General features: G+C 48.8%; 6 protein-coding genes across 6 annotated transcripts; 2 read left to right on the top strand and 4 right to left on the bottom strand.

Moving 5' to 3' along the window:
* Positions 1-1,100: 1,100 nt before the first annotated feature.
* Positions 1,101-3,805, bottom strand: N7473_007273 (putative glutaminase; the record flags this gene model as incomplete). The annotated part of the gene is made up of 5 exons (XM_057153213.1): positions 1,101-1,763; positions 1,814-1,944; positions 2,003-3,008; positions 3,067-3,475; positions 3,534-3,805. 5 exons carry the CDS (start codon positions 3,803-3,805, stop codon positions 1,101-1,103), a joined length of 2,481 nt encoding a protein of 826 aa, XP_057007551.1.
* Positions 3,806-5,240: 1,435 nt separating this feature from the next.
* On the top strand, positions 5,241-6,418 carry N7473_007272 (uncharacterized protein; the record flags this gene model as incomplete). The annotated part of the gene is made up of 3 exons (XM_057153212.1): positions 5,241-5,552; positions 5,634-5,813; positions 5,885-6,418. The coding sequence occupies 3 exons, from the start codon at positions 5,241-5,243 to the stop codon at positions 6,416-6,418; spliced, it is 1,026 nt and encodes a 341-aa protein (XP_057007550.1).
* Positions 6,419-7,278: 860 nt separating this feature from the next.
* dbp8 (ATP-dependent RNA helicase DBP8) lies at positions 7,279-9,026 on the bottom strand. The gene is made up of 2 exons (XM_057153211.1): positions 8,499-9,026; positions 7,279-8,424 (listed from the first exon to the last, which is right to left on the bottom strand). Exons 1-2 carry the CDS (start codon positions 9,017-9,019, stop codon positions 7,365-7,367), a joined length of 1,581 nt encoding a protein of 526 aa, XP_057007549.1. The 5' UTR covers positions 9,020-9,026; the 3' UTR covers positions 7,279-7,364.
* A 1,928-nt stretch (positions 9,027-10,954) lies between these two features.
* Positions 10,955-11,782, bottom strand: N7473_007270 (uncharacterized protein; the record flags this gene model as incomplete). Its single annotated transcript, XM_057153210.1, has 1 exon — positions 10,955-11,782. The coding sequence occupies one exon, from the start codon at positions 11,780-11,782 to the stop codon at positions 10,955-10,957; it is 828 nt and encodes a 275-aa protein (XP_057007548.1).
* Positions 11,783-12,692: 910 nt separating this feature from the next.
* Positions 12,693-13,292, top strand: N7473_007269 (putative isochorismatase family hydrolase; the record flags this gene model as incomplete). Its single annotated transcript, XM_057153209.1, has 1 exon — positions 12,693-13,292. One exon carries the CDS (start codon positions 12,693-12,695, stop codon positions 13,290-13,292), a length of 600 nt encoding a protein of 199 aa, XP_057007547.1.
* A 102-nt stretch (positions 13,293-13,394) lies between these two features.
* On the bottom strand, positions 13,395-14,705 carry N7473_007268 (Zn(II)2Cys6 transcription factor domain-containing protein; the record flags this gene model as incomplete). Its single annotated transcript, XM_057153208.1, has 3 exons — positions 13,395-13,961; positions 14,010-14,481; positions 14,548-14,705. The coding sequence occupies 3 exons, from the start codon at positions 14,703-14,705 to the stop codon at positions 13,395-13,397; spliced, it is 1,197 nt and encodes a 398-aa protein (XP_057007546.1).
* Positions 14,706-15,164: the final 459 nt, after the last annotated feature.

Below are 15,164 nucleotides of genomic sequence, written 5' to 3'. Positions count from 1 at the left end.
TCCGCATTACATCACCGGCAAGAGTAGTTATTCTATGTCTTGTTCTAGTCGTCCATGGGGGAAAATGTCCAAACTCGGGCAATGGCAATAAATGGTTGTGATGAATTGATTCGATGGAAAAAAAATCCTTTGTTTCCTTTGCTCGGGTTTTCCCTCCCTTTTCTATTTTATTCCGATCACGACTATGACTGGGCTTTTCTGTGGGATGATGGATGGATTAGAGAGTTGGAACGGTGTGTGGGAAAGAAGAAGGGCATGGAGGATTTATTTCGTGTTTCCGGGAATTGTGCTCAAAAATAAAAATTATTTAGTCACCTCCCCTGAGGGTCTTTCCTTGTTTGTCTTGGGGTTTTGTTTGGATTTTCCTTCCTGAGGAGAGGAATGGGATTTAGGTAGAATCCCCGGGGGATGGATGGATTTTGCGTGTCTTAGGTTGTGTGCTCTTGACATTTTTCTTGTGGAAGGTGTGCAAACGTGAATTGGATGAACTTGAAATTTCAATGGCTCTCTATATGTAATTTGAATCTGATACTGAGAGGTTCTAACGAGGATCTACGTAAGGAATGCAGCTAAATCGTTCCATCTGATTTGGGCTGGTCTGGGTTTGTGGTGTTGAAGTATCTCGGAGTAGCTCGGGAGATTATGACGACATATCAGTGATAGTCAAATTTCAAAGAGAGACCCTACTCTGCTTTGGAGTCAATGTGACAATATGTACTCATACTGTAGCTACTATTATGCACATACTCGCCGCATATCCTTGGACTCGTTCATATAGTACTAGCATAGCGGAGATATCTCGGTAGCATCGACAGATCTTAAACAATGTATCTCACCTCCCAGTTCACTCACTACCTTCAAAGGTTTCAAGAAAAAGGTCAACCTAGCAGCTCAGCCATATAGATCTCAATGTTCTTGAATGTATAGAAGATCAAGCTGAGAGGCACAAAGCCGCTATGTACGGAGTTCTATATCAGATATAGAGGCTGAGCAAGTAGACCTTCCGCAAACAGGTCAAGAGCCTCCGGGGGGAATATAAGCTCAATCCAAGGGCATCGAATATTCGCAAATGACCACCATAAGCCAAGCCAAAGCCTTCTCTACAACTCATCATCCCCATGATGCAACCTCCAAGGCCTCTTCTCAAACTCCTTAACCGCACCCTCCGCAACCTCCTCCCAGCCCCGCATCGTCTCCTGGTCAACCTCATCCAAAAACGCCAACCCCTCCATAGCCTTCCCCCCACACGCCCTCTCCAGCGCCAAAAAAGCAAAATGCCCACCAATAACCGGCCGCGCAAAGAAATTAATCCCCGGGAAATTCCCATCACCCTCTGTATTATGCAGGTCCGTGAATGGTCGGTCCGTGACCGTTTCGTTGACCCACCGCGCGACGGATTCGAGGATCTCACTGCGCACGGGCTTGGATGCGACGGCCATGGAGAAGAATTCCCAGTCGGTTTTTGTGTAGAGATGTCGGCTGTCGAGGGGGAGACCGTACTTTTGACGGACGTAGTGGTACCATATTGATTGTTTTTGGTAGATGTGGTGGGGGACGAAGCCGGGGGATTTGTTAGTGCTAGAGTAGGAGGAAGGAGAGGAGGTGGTGTTTGTGTTTTCGAGGTGGAAGCAGAGCTGGGCGTCGGCGTAGAGATTGTAGATTGTTGTCCAGGAACCGTACCAGTCGTAGGCGAGTTTGGCGTGGGAGCCATCTCGTGACATGCCAAATTCTTCCCATTTGGTGATATATTCGTTGGCGATTTTCTTGAGGCGGGGTTAGCTTATACTTGATTAAAGTATGTAGAGCAAAGTACCTTGAAGTAAGAGGCATCCTCTTTGTCACCGACTAGCTCGGAGAGTTTGCTCATGGCGTTGATGCCGATGATGCCCTTCAGAGCTAGGTTGGTTTGGAGTGCAAGCCAGCCAGCAAAGTCATCAGTGGACACTATATCACAGAGTCAGTACTTTATCAGTCGAATAAGTGAACTCTGATTAAAACTCACGCTGGTTAGCAGGTTCCAAGGAGAATTCAACCAGGTAGCCAGTCCATTGCTTCCAGAGACGGTAGCTTCGCTGCACCCATTTCTTTGCAAGACTCCGACCCTCTATACCTCCGCCCCATTTGCTATCTTGATAGCTAATTCCCGACATGACTTGAAGATCATCAAGAGGGAACAGGCCCTGGTTCAGCGTCGAGAATTTTGATCGAGGCTCACCCTGTGACGACCAGATGGAAGACGCCTCGGAGCTATCCTCGTACTGAAGTGAATTGGCGATGGCAAGACCCATGATCAGAATGTTACCGCACTCCTCCACAGGCATGTACTCATCATTACCATCGGGGTGGCCGGTGGCATTGGGGAAGTGGCTACCCAGGTCATGCATAGCATAGGTATTGGGGTATTGTCCGCTGAGCATATGCTCGATCAGTGGCTCCAAGAGATACGCCAGCCAGCGGGGATTGGTATAGAGGAAGAATGGGAAGGCCGGGAAGATGACATCGATGGTCTGGAAGTTACCATTTGAAGAGATCTCCTTCAAAAACAGGATAGGGCTGTCCGGGGTACCCGAGAACTGGGTCGCCCCCATCACCTGTCGAGCACTGAGAGCAACAATGTCTACGTAGTCATCTGCTCCAGAGAGATACGCGTCCTTGGCCAGTTGTGCGGAATAGTTGGATGCCAGGGCACTTGCTGCGGCGTGGTCATTGTAGTGGAAATTCAGCAACTGGTCGGTGCTTGGGAACCAGGATTCCCAAAGAGGTCGCATCATGGTGAGTCCACGAGCAGCGGCATACTGAACGACAGGGGTCTGGATGAGGGCCACGGTAAATGTGACGCTTTGAGAACGATGGTCTGCTTGGCTGAGTCTGAAGGACTTAGAGAACGCAAAAACGGGCGAGCGATCACGAATGGCTCGGAATTGACCATCATTTGAGTTACGCAGGACTCCACTTTTCGCAAAGTGTCGTCGCACCTGTGATGCTTCTCCAGACTCATACCGCGCATCCTACAGGATGTCGTAGGTCAGCATAGAACCACACTAACCTAGAGGTGTTATCACTTACGTTAGGACCAGTGAAATGAAGAGTACCCCACTCGGCCCGATCGCGGATTTCAGACAAATCAAGCTCTGAGTCTCGGCGAATCTGCCAGCTTTGCAGACTGGGTTTTTGATTGTCGCTTTCTTCAACTTCGAGTGTATCCCACTGCCAGTTGAGGTGACTGCCTCCATCTCCACTTACCCATCGCCCATCGATATCCATATAGACATTGACATCAACGCCACCCTGTACATCGATTGTCACATAGGAAGCCGGAATCGACTGTCGCAAAGTCGAGGTCGGCGTGATGGGCGAGAGGAAGGAGACCGTGATATCAAGGGGCTTCGCAGCACCAGTGTCAATACGATAGGTGAAGTTGGTCGTAGAGGCGTCATAGTTATGTCCCAAGTAATCAGGGTATTGTACTTGGTATCTATAGTGCATATTTAGTTCATAAAATCACGGACTAAAGCTACCTGAGCTCTCCATACCCAGAATCCGAGGCCAACGAATCCTGTGGCCTACCAACTAAAGGATAAACGGTTCCCTTGCTAGGAACATGGGCCATCAATGCAAGGCCGACTTCCTCTCCAGTATAGAACATGGGCCATTTAGCCCAAGGATTCTCGCGGGCATTTCCCATCCACGTGCTGAGGTAGGGATTCCGCACTATTAAGGGTAACACGGGCGGCGTGAGGGTAGAAGCCGTACTAACGACGGCTTGACTGACAGCCGCAGCTAATACAGCGACGGACAGTTGCATGATAGGCCACTTCAAAACAAAAGGGAGTGACTATATTGAAAGGTCGACCGGCGTCACCAGGAACACAGGACGAGTGTGTAACGGGAAAAGGTGAAACGCAGGGGCCGAAGGTATAGGGAATATGAAATGCGGGGAACCGGGGCTCAGTTCTGCTCAGCTCAGCCGAGATGGACTCTCGGTTGGTTACGGCGAGTTTGGAGAGAGACCAAGAAGAAGAGGATGAATCTATTGGTTGGGATGTGTGCTTTTTTGCTTTTCCTTTTCTTATTTACCCCGGTCGTAATCCTGCGTGGGTGTATTCTTTTGGATGCAGTCAGCTCCGATGATGTCATGTGGAGACGGGGACGTCTTCAATCTGATTATGATCGACCCGAATAATAGGATATTCTCCAGGAACAAAGTTGGGTAGTTAAATGGTTAGCTATTGGTAAAATAGCCATAAGGTTCATAGATTCCAACCTAGATCTATTCATGAATAAGATGCCACTATAAGATGAGGAGAGAATAAGGTCAAGAGTGGTTTGTGATATATTCATGTTGCTCCCGGGTGGCTCTAAGAGATTCAACATTCATCATATTCTCGTAGACTACATCACTACCCTCGAGGTGCAAACGAACCAGCCTCCTAACTGGGAATGATTTTTTTTCTGATTACAACCAGGATTTAACATACTAATAATAAAATAACAACTCACCAGTTGAGCAGCGCGCCGACCAGCGCGTCCGCACGCGACTTTTTGGAGGGGCACATGACCACCAGCGTGACGAGATGAAGAAAGTTCAAGTGCATTTTAATAGGAGTGTTAAATTCCTTTCGAATCTTATTTTCTTAAACGAAGGCTCAAATCATAATAAAAAACATCCATAAGGATCTATCATATAACCCGAAGCAACTAACATCTCGACGTGTTACCAAAATAGTGACTAAGTTCTATGTCCTGTACTGGAGTCAATTTGATAGACGGCTCAGTTATATTGGATAAATACACAACCAAATGCCACTGGAGAATTGTCAAAACATGATACGCATTTCCGATTGCCCTCAAATCCGTGCTAAGAAGGTAGAGGCGCTAAGGCCGAGACAAACCCGTGGACGCGTGCTCAACACGACCAGTGGAGCCGTGTCCGTGCTTCTATACAGAGCTAGTAAGGTCCGGACTATACGCGATTGACGCGCGACCGTTTTGTGTTGAGTTTCCCTCTTTCTTCAATCTCCCTCTAATTCTTTATTCTCTTTCCCCCCAGTCTCCATTGTCAAGTTGGTTCAATTCCCTTTGGTCGACGTGGTGTGCATTATTAATCGCGTGGATCCTCCCCAACTTTCCCTGCCCGCTTCTTCCCCGCGCGGCGTATCTTTTTTCTCGACACCCTGCAAGTTGTCAAGTTACAACAACACCTGTGCCTCCCCGTCCCTCGTTGGTCCCAACCAGAGAAAATGCAGTCGGTCTCAGTCCAATTCAGCCCCGTCAAGGATGGCCGCCGTATCCTCGGTGAAAAGGACTCCAACGCGTGTCTGTCCCCCGCCCACCACGCCAAACAGGCCCTCTCGGTTACCAGCACCCCCGTCAAACGGACCCTTTTCACGACTGTCTCGCCTAAGAAACTTCTCCCGTCTCCAATCTTTGCAGGCCAAAAGCGAACGAGAGACCAAGTGGACGACATTGATGTAAACGACGCACCGGTGCAGGCCCCACGCGAAGCTCCCGTGGAGAGCCCACCATCCACCCTGAAACATGAGACCCAACAGGTAAGATATGATCCTGAAGCTATGTGGGAGATCTACAATCAAAACAGAAGCCATTGGCTAACCCTGAACGCCGCGCCATAGTTGAGTCCAGAGTCGGACGCGATGGAAATCGCCATCCCAGCCCTATCATCACAACCGGAACGCGACCAACCCCACGAGATGGATACCGCCACCAGATCCCGCAGCGCGTCGCAAGCCTCAGACACAGAACCGAGATCAATTCCCGACGATCCTGACGCGCGAAAAGTGTTTATTCAAGAAGTAAGCGAACTCTCCATTAGCCTGCCATTCCTACCGAGCATATTCCTAACTATACATCTTCCAACCTCCAGAAAGCAGCTCTTCTCCGAAACAAACTTCAAACCGCTATGCGCAATGTAGCTGACCATCAGATCGACCGACGTGTCTCGGAACTGGAAGCACACAGTCGCAAAGTCCCTCGACTCTCATTTTCCGCCCTCTCCTCTTCATCTCCCGCCACGTCCTTCCGCCACACCATCTTCACACCTTCTCAGCTCAAGACGCCGCAAATTGGCTCGGTGGAAAACATGAGCTCAACCCCTTCCCAACAAACACCGGATCTACCCCGACAGCCATCTTCGATCATTCAGAGCACGAATTACGCGAAGCGTTGCCAACGTACGCCACCCCGTGGCTTGGGATCACCAATGCAACTAAGCAGTCCGCCGGCCACGGTGGTCCGGTATAGTCGGAGTCGGGATATTGCCGAGGGGGTAGATTCGGAGGAAGCGCCTACATCGCACGATGCTCTCTCACCGTCGCAGCGAGGTGACGCGGTCGATGGATTACTCAAGCTCATGAGCACGTCGGATAGGCATGAGAACCCTGATGTATGGAGTGGGTAGTTTGCTGCGAGGATGACAGACGCGCAGTAATCAAGGATATGCCTTGCCCTGCTGCCGATGCTCTCTTCAGAGGCTACTTAGACCCCCAGCGTTGACTGGGATGTGATGAAGTTCACCCTGACGAATACTTGTTGACTACTACACTGATGAAAGATCGTGGGTACGGATGACAGCCGCTTTACTTTAATATTGGAACCATGCGGCGTCCGGTTAGACTTTTGTTACTTTGTTACCTTTACAATCAATGATACCATTTGTGTCCTCTGGCGACTATCTCTCGCACTCTTCTAAGTATGCATATATTTGACGAGAGTTGTTGCCTCGAGTCCCCGTGAAGGTCTAAACCGGAAGTATGAGACCATATGACATAGTATTGGGGCACTGTGGAATGTGATCGATCACCATGAGGGATGGGCAGGGCTATGCAGAATGACACAGATACAGTAAATCTCCTTTGTTCTGGACTACTGGCTGTGCTGGACCTTGATACTCCTGACATTTCACTTGAAATCTTGCAAACAAGTATTGTCGTTGAACTTGGTATACCCGTTTTGATCTCACCGAGCAACTACCCCGCAAACGTACTCTAGCTCTATTTACTTCCAATTTTATGATAGGTTAGGTTATCAAAAAAGCTGGGCGATAAGAATGGGTTTATTCAATCCGAACGTATTGGACTTAACGGATTTGACTTTTTTCATCATAGGCATGTTGGAACCGGCCTACTCTATAACCGCAGTCCTCTCTCTTAAGATTAATTAGTCTATTGAGAAAGACGTGGGAAAAGAAATATAGAAAGACATAGAGATAGTTGTGCTGTAAGAGTACTCGGGATAGAGTGACTATCTGCACGGATGAAAGACTCGCTAAAAATCTCATTGGTCTTGAATATGGTATCAAACAGATAGAACAATATATGCAGACTACTAAACTAGCCCTCCATTATTCACCGAACCTTCTTCAACTTATTCCGCTTGCGACCCAGCACATCACGGCCTTCTTCAATCTCTCCAGCAGCCTCACGCTTCGCCGCACCAACGTCCTTAAGGATAGTAGTTCTCGTCACACGACCCTCAATGCTAACGCCTTCCTCAGCCCACTCCACCATCTCCCGCTCAACCCGCTTCTCAATGGCGAGAATGAGCTCGACATCTCGCTGTCCAACCAAAGTGACAGCCTCACCAGTCCGTCCAGCACGGGCAGTACGACCAACACGGTGGACGTAATCGTCTGGGTTCCGCGGCACGTCGAAATTGACGACAAGGCTGACAATGGGAATATCGAGACCACGGGATGCAACATCTGTGGCAACTAGAACCCGGGCAGCTGCGGCTCGGAATCGGGCAAGGTTCGATGTTCGCTCGGATTGTGGGAGGAGACTGTGTAGGGATGTAGCGCGGTGGCCGAGGCGACGCAAAGTGCGCTCAAGCAGATCGGCGGTCTTAGTGTGATTGCAGAAGATAATGACGGGCTTGGAAATGTTTTCTTCGGTTGAGATCAAAGCGTGCAAGAACGCTTCGCGATGCGTCATGGGCACCTTGAGATATGTCTGTTTAAGAGTTGGCGGGATGCTACCTTGATTTTCGGTCGAGATCTCGGTCACGAAGATTGGCGGCTTGTTCTCGGTGCGTGGTAACGATTTCAAGGCCCGCACCTCGGCCGTCAATGTCGCAGTAAATAGAAGGGTTTGCCGTTCTGAGGAGGGAGGGACTGCCGATAGGCAGGTTTCGACGTCTGGCAGCATACTGCCGTGACCGCTGGCGAGAAGGCGGTCGGCTTCATCGAGTACGACCATTTTCACTCGACCAAGACCAGCAATCGTGTCTTGACCGGACGTTTTGATGTGATCCGCCAAACGACCCGGGGTCGCAATGACAACGTGTGGCCGTGTAGCGAGCTCGATTGCCTGCTGGCGCATATCTGTGCCTCCGGTGATGAGGATTGGCTTCATGCTCTGTGGGGCGGAGATGGCCTTGAATTGCTCGAAGATCTGAAGAGCTAACTCTCTGTAGTTTTCAAAGAAATGAGTTAGTATATGCTAGCTTATTACTGTGAAACACATCTAGCAAATCGAACATACCTCGTCGGCGTCAAAACCAGAGCAAAGATACCAAATGGATCCTGGGCCCACTTCTGAATGATAGGAACGGCAAACGCCATGGTCTTTCCTGAACCAGTTCGACTTCCACCAATACAGTCTCGCCCCTTCAAAATCTCAGGAATACAAGCCTTCTGAATAGCGGTGGGTCGTCGAATAGCCATCGTCGTCAAGGAACCCACAAGCCAAGGCGACACGTTCAGAGCGCCGAATGTAGATTCCTCTGCCCGAAGTCCAATTTCAAGAGCATCACGAATTGTAACAGGGTCCTCTTCGTCGGTTGGCTCGGGCTTTTTCGTCTCGTCTTTCTTTTTAATTCGGGAGACGGTGGGGAGTGGTGCTGGCGCAACATACTCGTCGTCTTCTTCGGCGGACTCGGAGAGGCGGCGGCGCTTAGTCGCGCGATCGTTGGTGTCGGGTTGGTTCATATCGGAATCATCGGAGACATACGAGTCTTCCGGCTTGGTATCATCTTTTGAGGGCGCCATTGTTGCTTGCGCCATTGTCTTTGTTTCCGAGAAATAATTTTGTGGCAGAAAAAGTTATCTCTATCTGGCGGTGAGGAGATCTTTGGCTCCGAATTGAGCATCTGCTGTCAAATGACTCGGTCACGTGGACAAACCGGGTGCTAGTAAGAGAGGATAGCAACAGCAATTCACGAAGCTCAAGCAAATATGGCTGAAATTGTTCTTATAGCAACTTGAAATTATACTACCAAGTCCACCGTAGGGCAGCGCCAACGCTAGAATCGGTACTAAATAGGTAAACACGTGGAAGTCGTTAGTCGACCATAGTAGGTACTATTAGACGGACATCTCATAGTATCTAAAAAAAGGTCGATTTTTCTTGAGTAATGCTCTACGTTGCTGCGAATATCACAGCATCGACGTCTGGCGCAACCACTGCAGTCAAGGGCGCAGTGGAATTCCATTTGAAACCCCTAGCAGAATTCCAGAACTATCTTGCAGGTTACAAATTGAAAGAAGCCTGGGCTATTAAGGAAGATGATCCAAAAGACACTCTAAAAGATCTTTTCAAAGAAGAGAAAATAGCATGTCTGGTTAGACCGCATTTCAATATGTATTATCTCGATACGGATGGTTCCTTTCGTCATATCATGATTGGAAGCTTCTTGAGGCGAAACCTAAATGAGAGATGATCTAACTAGAGATGATCTAAGTAGAGAGTCTCCTGCCTTCTCTACTTGCACGGGCGTCTCCTTCTCTCCCATCTCCAGCCAACCAAACACACGATCATCATCAATCTCTGGCTTCAACATTCATGCGTTCAATTTTTCATGACTTCTTCGAGAAGCAGCCCGTAACTGGTCAGTCGCTGTTCCTTCTCCTCTCTCATTGATGACTATACACCATGGTCAAGACAGAGGTTCTTGCTGATGTTCTGCCTACTGTTATACTCAGGTACCTGGCTCGATTAGCTTTTTATCTACTTTGCTGTCACCCTCGCCTTATTCAGCTACCGGAGCTAACAGTCTTCCGGCGAACCTCCGGCCTCGAGATAGCTCCTCCGTCCGTCGCTGTCGAGTAGGAAGATGCTGAGCAGCGCGCACCATAAGCAGCACCCTAAGAACTCAACTATGAAGACGGAGGAAACCTCCTTTTGGTCCTAGTCCTGCTGGCTCTTGTTCACACTCAATTCGCCTACTTCCTCTCCTCAACATCACCGAGCATAACACTTGCTAAGTGGAGTGCGTGTGGATCACTTCGCCGCCTCCTCTCAGCGGCTCTCATTTCCACTTTGTGTTGTCCACCTACCTCCAGGGGCTTACCCCAAGGGCTATCCTTGGTAGCAACATAACAGAGGTGGATATAGAGCCTGTTTTCTAGGCTTCTACTAAGGAGAACGAAACACAGCAAGGGGGCCAAGTAGGCTGGCACAGGATGCTTCAGGCGTGATTCAGGGCTGTTGGTTTAGGTGCTGGTGCTGTTTGAAGCATACTGGGGCGTCCGTCAGTCTTCATGTGGACTTGATGTCACTCTTTTGATTCAGAATTCTCTCACTCTTGATATTAAATCGTCTTACCTCAGCCCCGGAGTCCTCTCACTTTTACTTTGGAATTCTCTTTCTCTAAGCTTATATTATAGTTAGTAGTTAAATTACAAAAACTGTACCTGCTTAGTGAAAACTAGATCAGTAGAAGTCTCTGAGTCTAGAAACCTAAACTTCACAACCATCTTATAAGTCATCTCGTAAATCATACTCTAAAAGATAACTTAAGGAGATATTACCTAGCTGTCCAGAAAGATGATCCAAAAGAGATCTAGGGGACCATTCAAAAGACGACTTGATAGATGACTCGACAGTGTGTCAGTATCCATCTTAAGCCAGCATTTATCACTCCTAATCCGCTTCTTTTTCAAGATTTTCTTTTGAAGATGATTCATCAATAGAATACAGATAATACGAAGAATCCCGTGTCAAGAAGAATCCAACCGCATTGGATCTTCATGCCAAAACTCCCCGCCCGAATCTCGCCTATGCACAATCGACACCAGCATACCCAAGACAGCAAACTCAAGCTTCAACTTGACACTATAGACCGTCGCCTTGAAAATCACCTGTGTAAAATAGTAATTCAAATACTGAAGAACCACCAGCGCCAGATCCATGATAATAACGACGATATTGACAGCCAGCAATTCAGACAGGATCTTATGTCGCTTCGTTTCGCCGCTTGGATTCAACATAATCAATCGCGCCGTATTCCAGATGTAGACTCCCGAAATGAAGCATTCTTGTGCCGTGAACCATGTCACTTGAACACGCTCCATAGCAAAGTATCCACGATTCCAACCCGGGGATTGCGGTTTATAGGTCCAGCCCACATTCAAGACGATCGTCGGTACGGCTATTACTACTAGACTGAGCACGATCAGCCATCGGACGATTCTCAATATCGTCGTATTTTGCGATACGAGGTGTAGTCGTGAGTAGAGGACGATGGACTGATTGGGTACCATCATGATCCATGAAAAATTCTGCACAACCACGCTTGCGATGAACGGCTGTAAATTGAAGTATTGTAGTCCTCCCGTGATGGACAGGGGAGCCACGCCGAAGACGGTCGAGGTCAATAGAGACCAGAAGTAGAGGCTGCGATAGCGGCGGAAGGAGAGCGGGATGAGGATTGCCAGTTCGAGGGCATTGTATAAGGCTATGGCCATGAATACGATGATACTGATATCGAGGGCATCGTCGATCTTGTTGCTTCCTGTTCCGTGTGGCGATGTTAGGCTGCTAGACATGTTGCGCTGTGATGGTCGTGGTAGGCCGACGGGCAGGCGTACCCGTCGGATGCATCCCATGCAGATGGCAATGCGTGTGTCGTGTAGACACGGAGACTTGGCACTAGGAGGGTGTAGCAAGGAAGTGAAAACTTGAGGGAAGAGTAAAATCCATCTTCCCAAAGTCCTCAGCCTAGTCTCGTGCTGGGGTTGGCACGAGGGGGAGACACTTCAAGTAGAGTGGATGAGTCGAAGTTTACCAAGGATCGCAGTTTAAACTTCACGCAGGCCAATCGTGAGGCCGAAGAATGAGGGCCAAGCGGCCCCGAGAGTAGCAAGGCTACCCCGCAAAAAGAGGCAAATTGCCAAGGTCGAGACTGTCATGATTGATTAGATTGTGCTGGTTTAATGTAAATGGCATTTGATAGACCGAAGATGCCCTGAAGAAAACAACTGGCGTATCTATGGATTGAAAAAAAGATTGGAGTAGACGATTCTTTGGAGCGAGATCCTAAACATTCGGGACCGTCCAGGTTCATCTAGGCCGGCCTACTGTAGGATTGCTGCTGTATCCAAGCCTTCACCTCTGGAAGCCTGAAGAATCAGAGATCTCTTTCTTCAGCTCAGGGCCGTCATGAAAAATACTAGACTCACAGGAACATATCCACGATAAACTGATGCCAAATCACATTCGTGCCCCGGATTTAATACCCCACCGGCATCCCACATGGCGACATGTCTTCATCCCACCGGCATCCCACAAACATTCCTGATTAATGACAAGGCCTGAGCAGATGAAGTAAGTACATCCGAAGCTCTCATACACTGGGTACTTACTATATAAGGCTTCTATTCTCTCATTGAACAATCAATTCAATCCCTACTCCATCCAAACACATTCACATTCCACATTCCCAAATCCAAAACAATCATGTCTTCCGACCCCAAATCCCTCCGCCAATTGTTCGGCGCCTCTCCATCCACTGCTTCAGTCAAAGACTCCACTTTGATCATCATCGATGCCCAAAACGAATACGCCTCAGGCAAACTAAAGGTCGAAAATGTCGACCAGAGCCGCAAAGTCATCGCCGATCTGCTCTCTCGATACCGCCGTGGCGGTAATGGCAGTAACATCGTTCACGTTGTCCACGAAGTACCCGAGGGTGCACCGGTCTTCACACCTGGCACACCGTTGGCAGCTGAATTCGATGAGCTGAAGCCTCAATCTGGCGAGAAGGTTATTGCTAAGAACTTCCCGAGTTCGTTTGCTCAGACCGATTTGCATGAGTATCTTCAGGGTTTGGGTAGTGTGGGAAAGCGGATTGTTCTTGTGGGATATATGGCTCATGTTTGTGTTTCTACTACTGCACGGGCTGGAGATGAGCTGGGGTATGATGTCTTGGTTGTGTCGGATGCTATTGGTGATCGCCATATTCCTGGTGTTCAAGCTGAGACGTTGGTGTCTGTTGTGCTCTCTGAATTGGAAGATGGGTTTGGCACTGTGATTCGCGCTGCCGATATTACTGAATAAGTGTTTAGGAATGACGAGGTTCTATACCTATGACTATAATAGAGAACAGAATAATGGGTAAACATGGGAATTACACTCTTTCAAGAAACAAATCTTCTCCCTTCAAAGCCACCACCTCTCACTCCCAACTTCCAACACCTTCCCACACACCGAGATCCAATTTCCCATATCCCTCGCATCAAGCCTCTCCCGCCCAGCATCCACATGCAGCAATCGCCCCAACTCCAGAGTAGACTTGGCATCCCATAACTGCCGACTATCCGGCACAGGGAACTGCAGATCCGACAACTCAAGTAGCCGACCCTGTGTATCATCCGAGTCCCTACCTGCTCTGCATAAAGACGAGACCTTATACATTGCCAGCCCCAGTCGACCCATCTCCTCTACTCCAATCCAGATACAAGCCATAGAATCAACGTCCTGGTATCGTTCCAACATACTGGGGTAGTAGAATACCTGGTTCTGGGTACAGACTTGGACTAGAACGGAGAGAATTTCGTAATCGGATGGTGAGAGAGATAGGTTCAGGCTGAGAGAGCGGGTGTTGCTGTCCTGAATCAAGGAGAAGATTATGTATAGGAGGATACCCTGGTAGGTGGCGATAGGGCATATAGAGGTAGGACCGTCCTCTGCGGGTTCATTTCGAGGAGGAAGATTCTCCCATTGAACCTAGTTCGTCATTAAACTTCATACAGAATTAGTGATCAACATACATACCCTCTGTTCCCGAATCCATAACCCCAACTTCTGATGTAAATCAACCGCAGCCTGTCGCGCCGACGGCTTATCACTAACCCAAAGCCCAATCATCAACACCGCCTGAAGGAGCAACGGCGGCTCATCGGGAATACTGAAGGTCGCGCGATGTAAAATAGGCCAATGGGAATGAAAATGGGTAAAATAAAGATTAACATAGTGCTTTGTTTGAGCCGCGCGGTCCTCGTCTTCCAAAGGAACCGAGCCATCGGCACTAGACTCAAGTCTCTGCCCCTCCACCGACGACGGGGACACGGTAGATGTCGGCTTATCGAAGGTACATTCGCGTCCTTTGTCACGACAACGTAGACAGGGATTCCCGCCACGACATCGAATCTTGGCGTGACGACAAGCACGACAGGCGATGGTTGAGCGTGTTAAGTGTAATTGGGAGATACTATGGTCTTGACGGATATGGCGTCTTAGGGAGTCACTATTATTGAATGTGAGCGATTTTCCCCAAGCTCTCTGATAAGACTTGTCGGGGGTGGGGCTTTACTTTCGAGAGAACGTGCGATTGCAGAGCGAACAAGCACAGGCGAGACCACCGGTATGCTGTGCCTCATGTCGGTTCAGATGTTCTTTCCGCTGATAACTCGACGTACAGCCAGGGAATTGACATGAAAATGGTTTCTGGGAAGCCCTCAACGAAGACATGGTATTAGCTGGCCAGAAGTATAAGATGGAGGATCAATTATTAGGCGAATAAGTTGCTGATCTCGCGAGGATGCCATTGGAATCCCCAGCCCGCATCCCACCGGCAATACCCGTTGACGTTTCCGGTTGGATGGAAACTCCTAACGTTGTCTGACTAACAAGGTGTTCACCTGACCCAACCAACAAACTGCATGCCTATCAAGGAAATAGTAAAACAAAAACAATACTGTGAGCACCTCGCCCGAAATAAAATCGATCGGTGACTTGGAATGGCCCAGTACTGCGATTGGTATCTGACAGAGCCAAAATTTCTGGGATCGATGACCACTTTGAAGCCGGGGTCCTTTATCGAGGCCTTACTGAGTTCTTGACCAAGTCCCAAGGTTGGCCACGGAGGAGTCTAGATTTTTGCGATCTGATCACAATGGGACCGAGTTCTGCTCGATTTTATCTAATCCT

The sequence above is a fragment of the Penicillium subrubescens genome, assembly GCF_028828155.1.
Source record: "Penicillium subrubescens strain IBT 31985 chromosome Unknown utg000005l_segment0_segment0, whole genome shotgun sequence".
NCBI lineage: Eukaryota > Fungi > Ascomycota > Eurotiomycetes > Eurotiales > Aspergillaceae > Penicillium > Penicillium subrubescens.
This window is presented reverse-complemented; position numbering and strand designations above follow the sequence as displayed.

What these genes read in the sequence shown, in the direction of transcription:
- dbp8 (XM_057153211.1), bottom strand. Translation starts at nt 9,019, where the DNA reads ATGGCGCAAGCAACAATGGCGCCCTCAAAAGATGATACCAAGCCGGAA. An exon ending in CTGGTTTTGACGCCGACGAG is followed by an intron (nt 8,425 to 8,498) that starts GTATGTTCGATT and finishes TGAAAACTACAG; the next exon opens with AGAGTTAGCTCTTCAGATCT.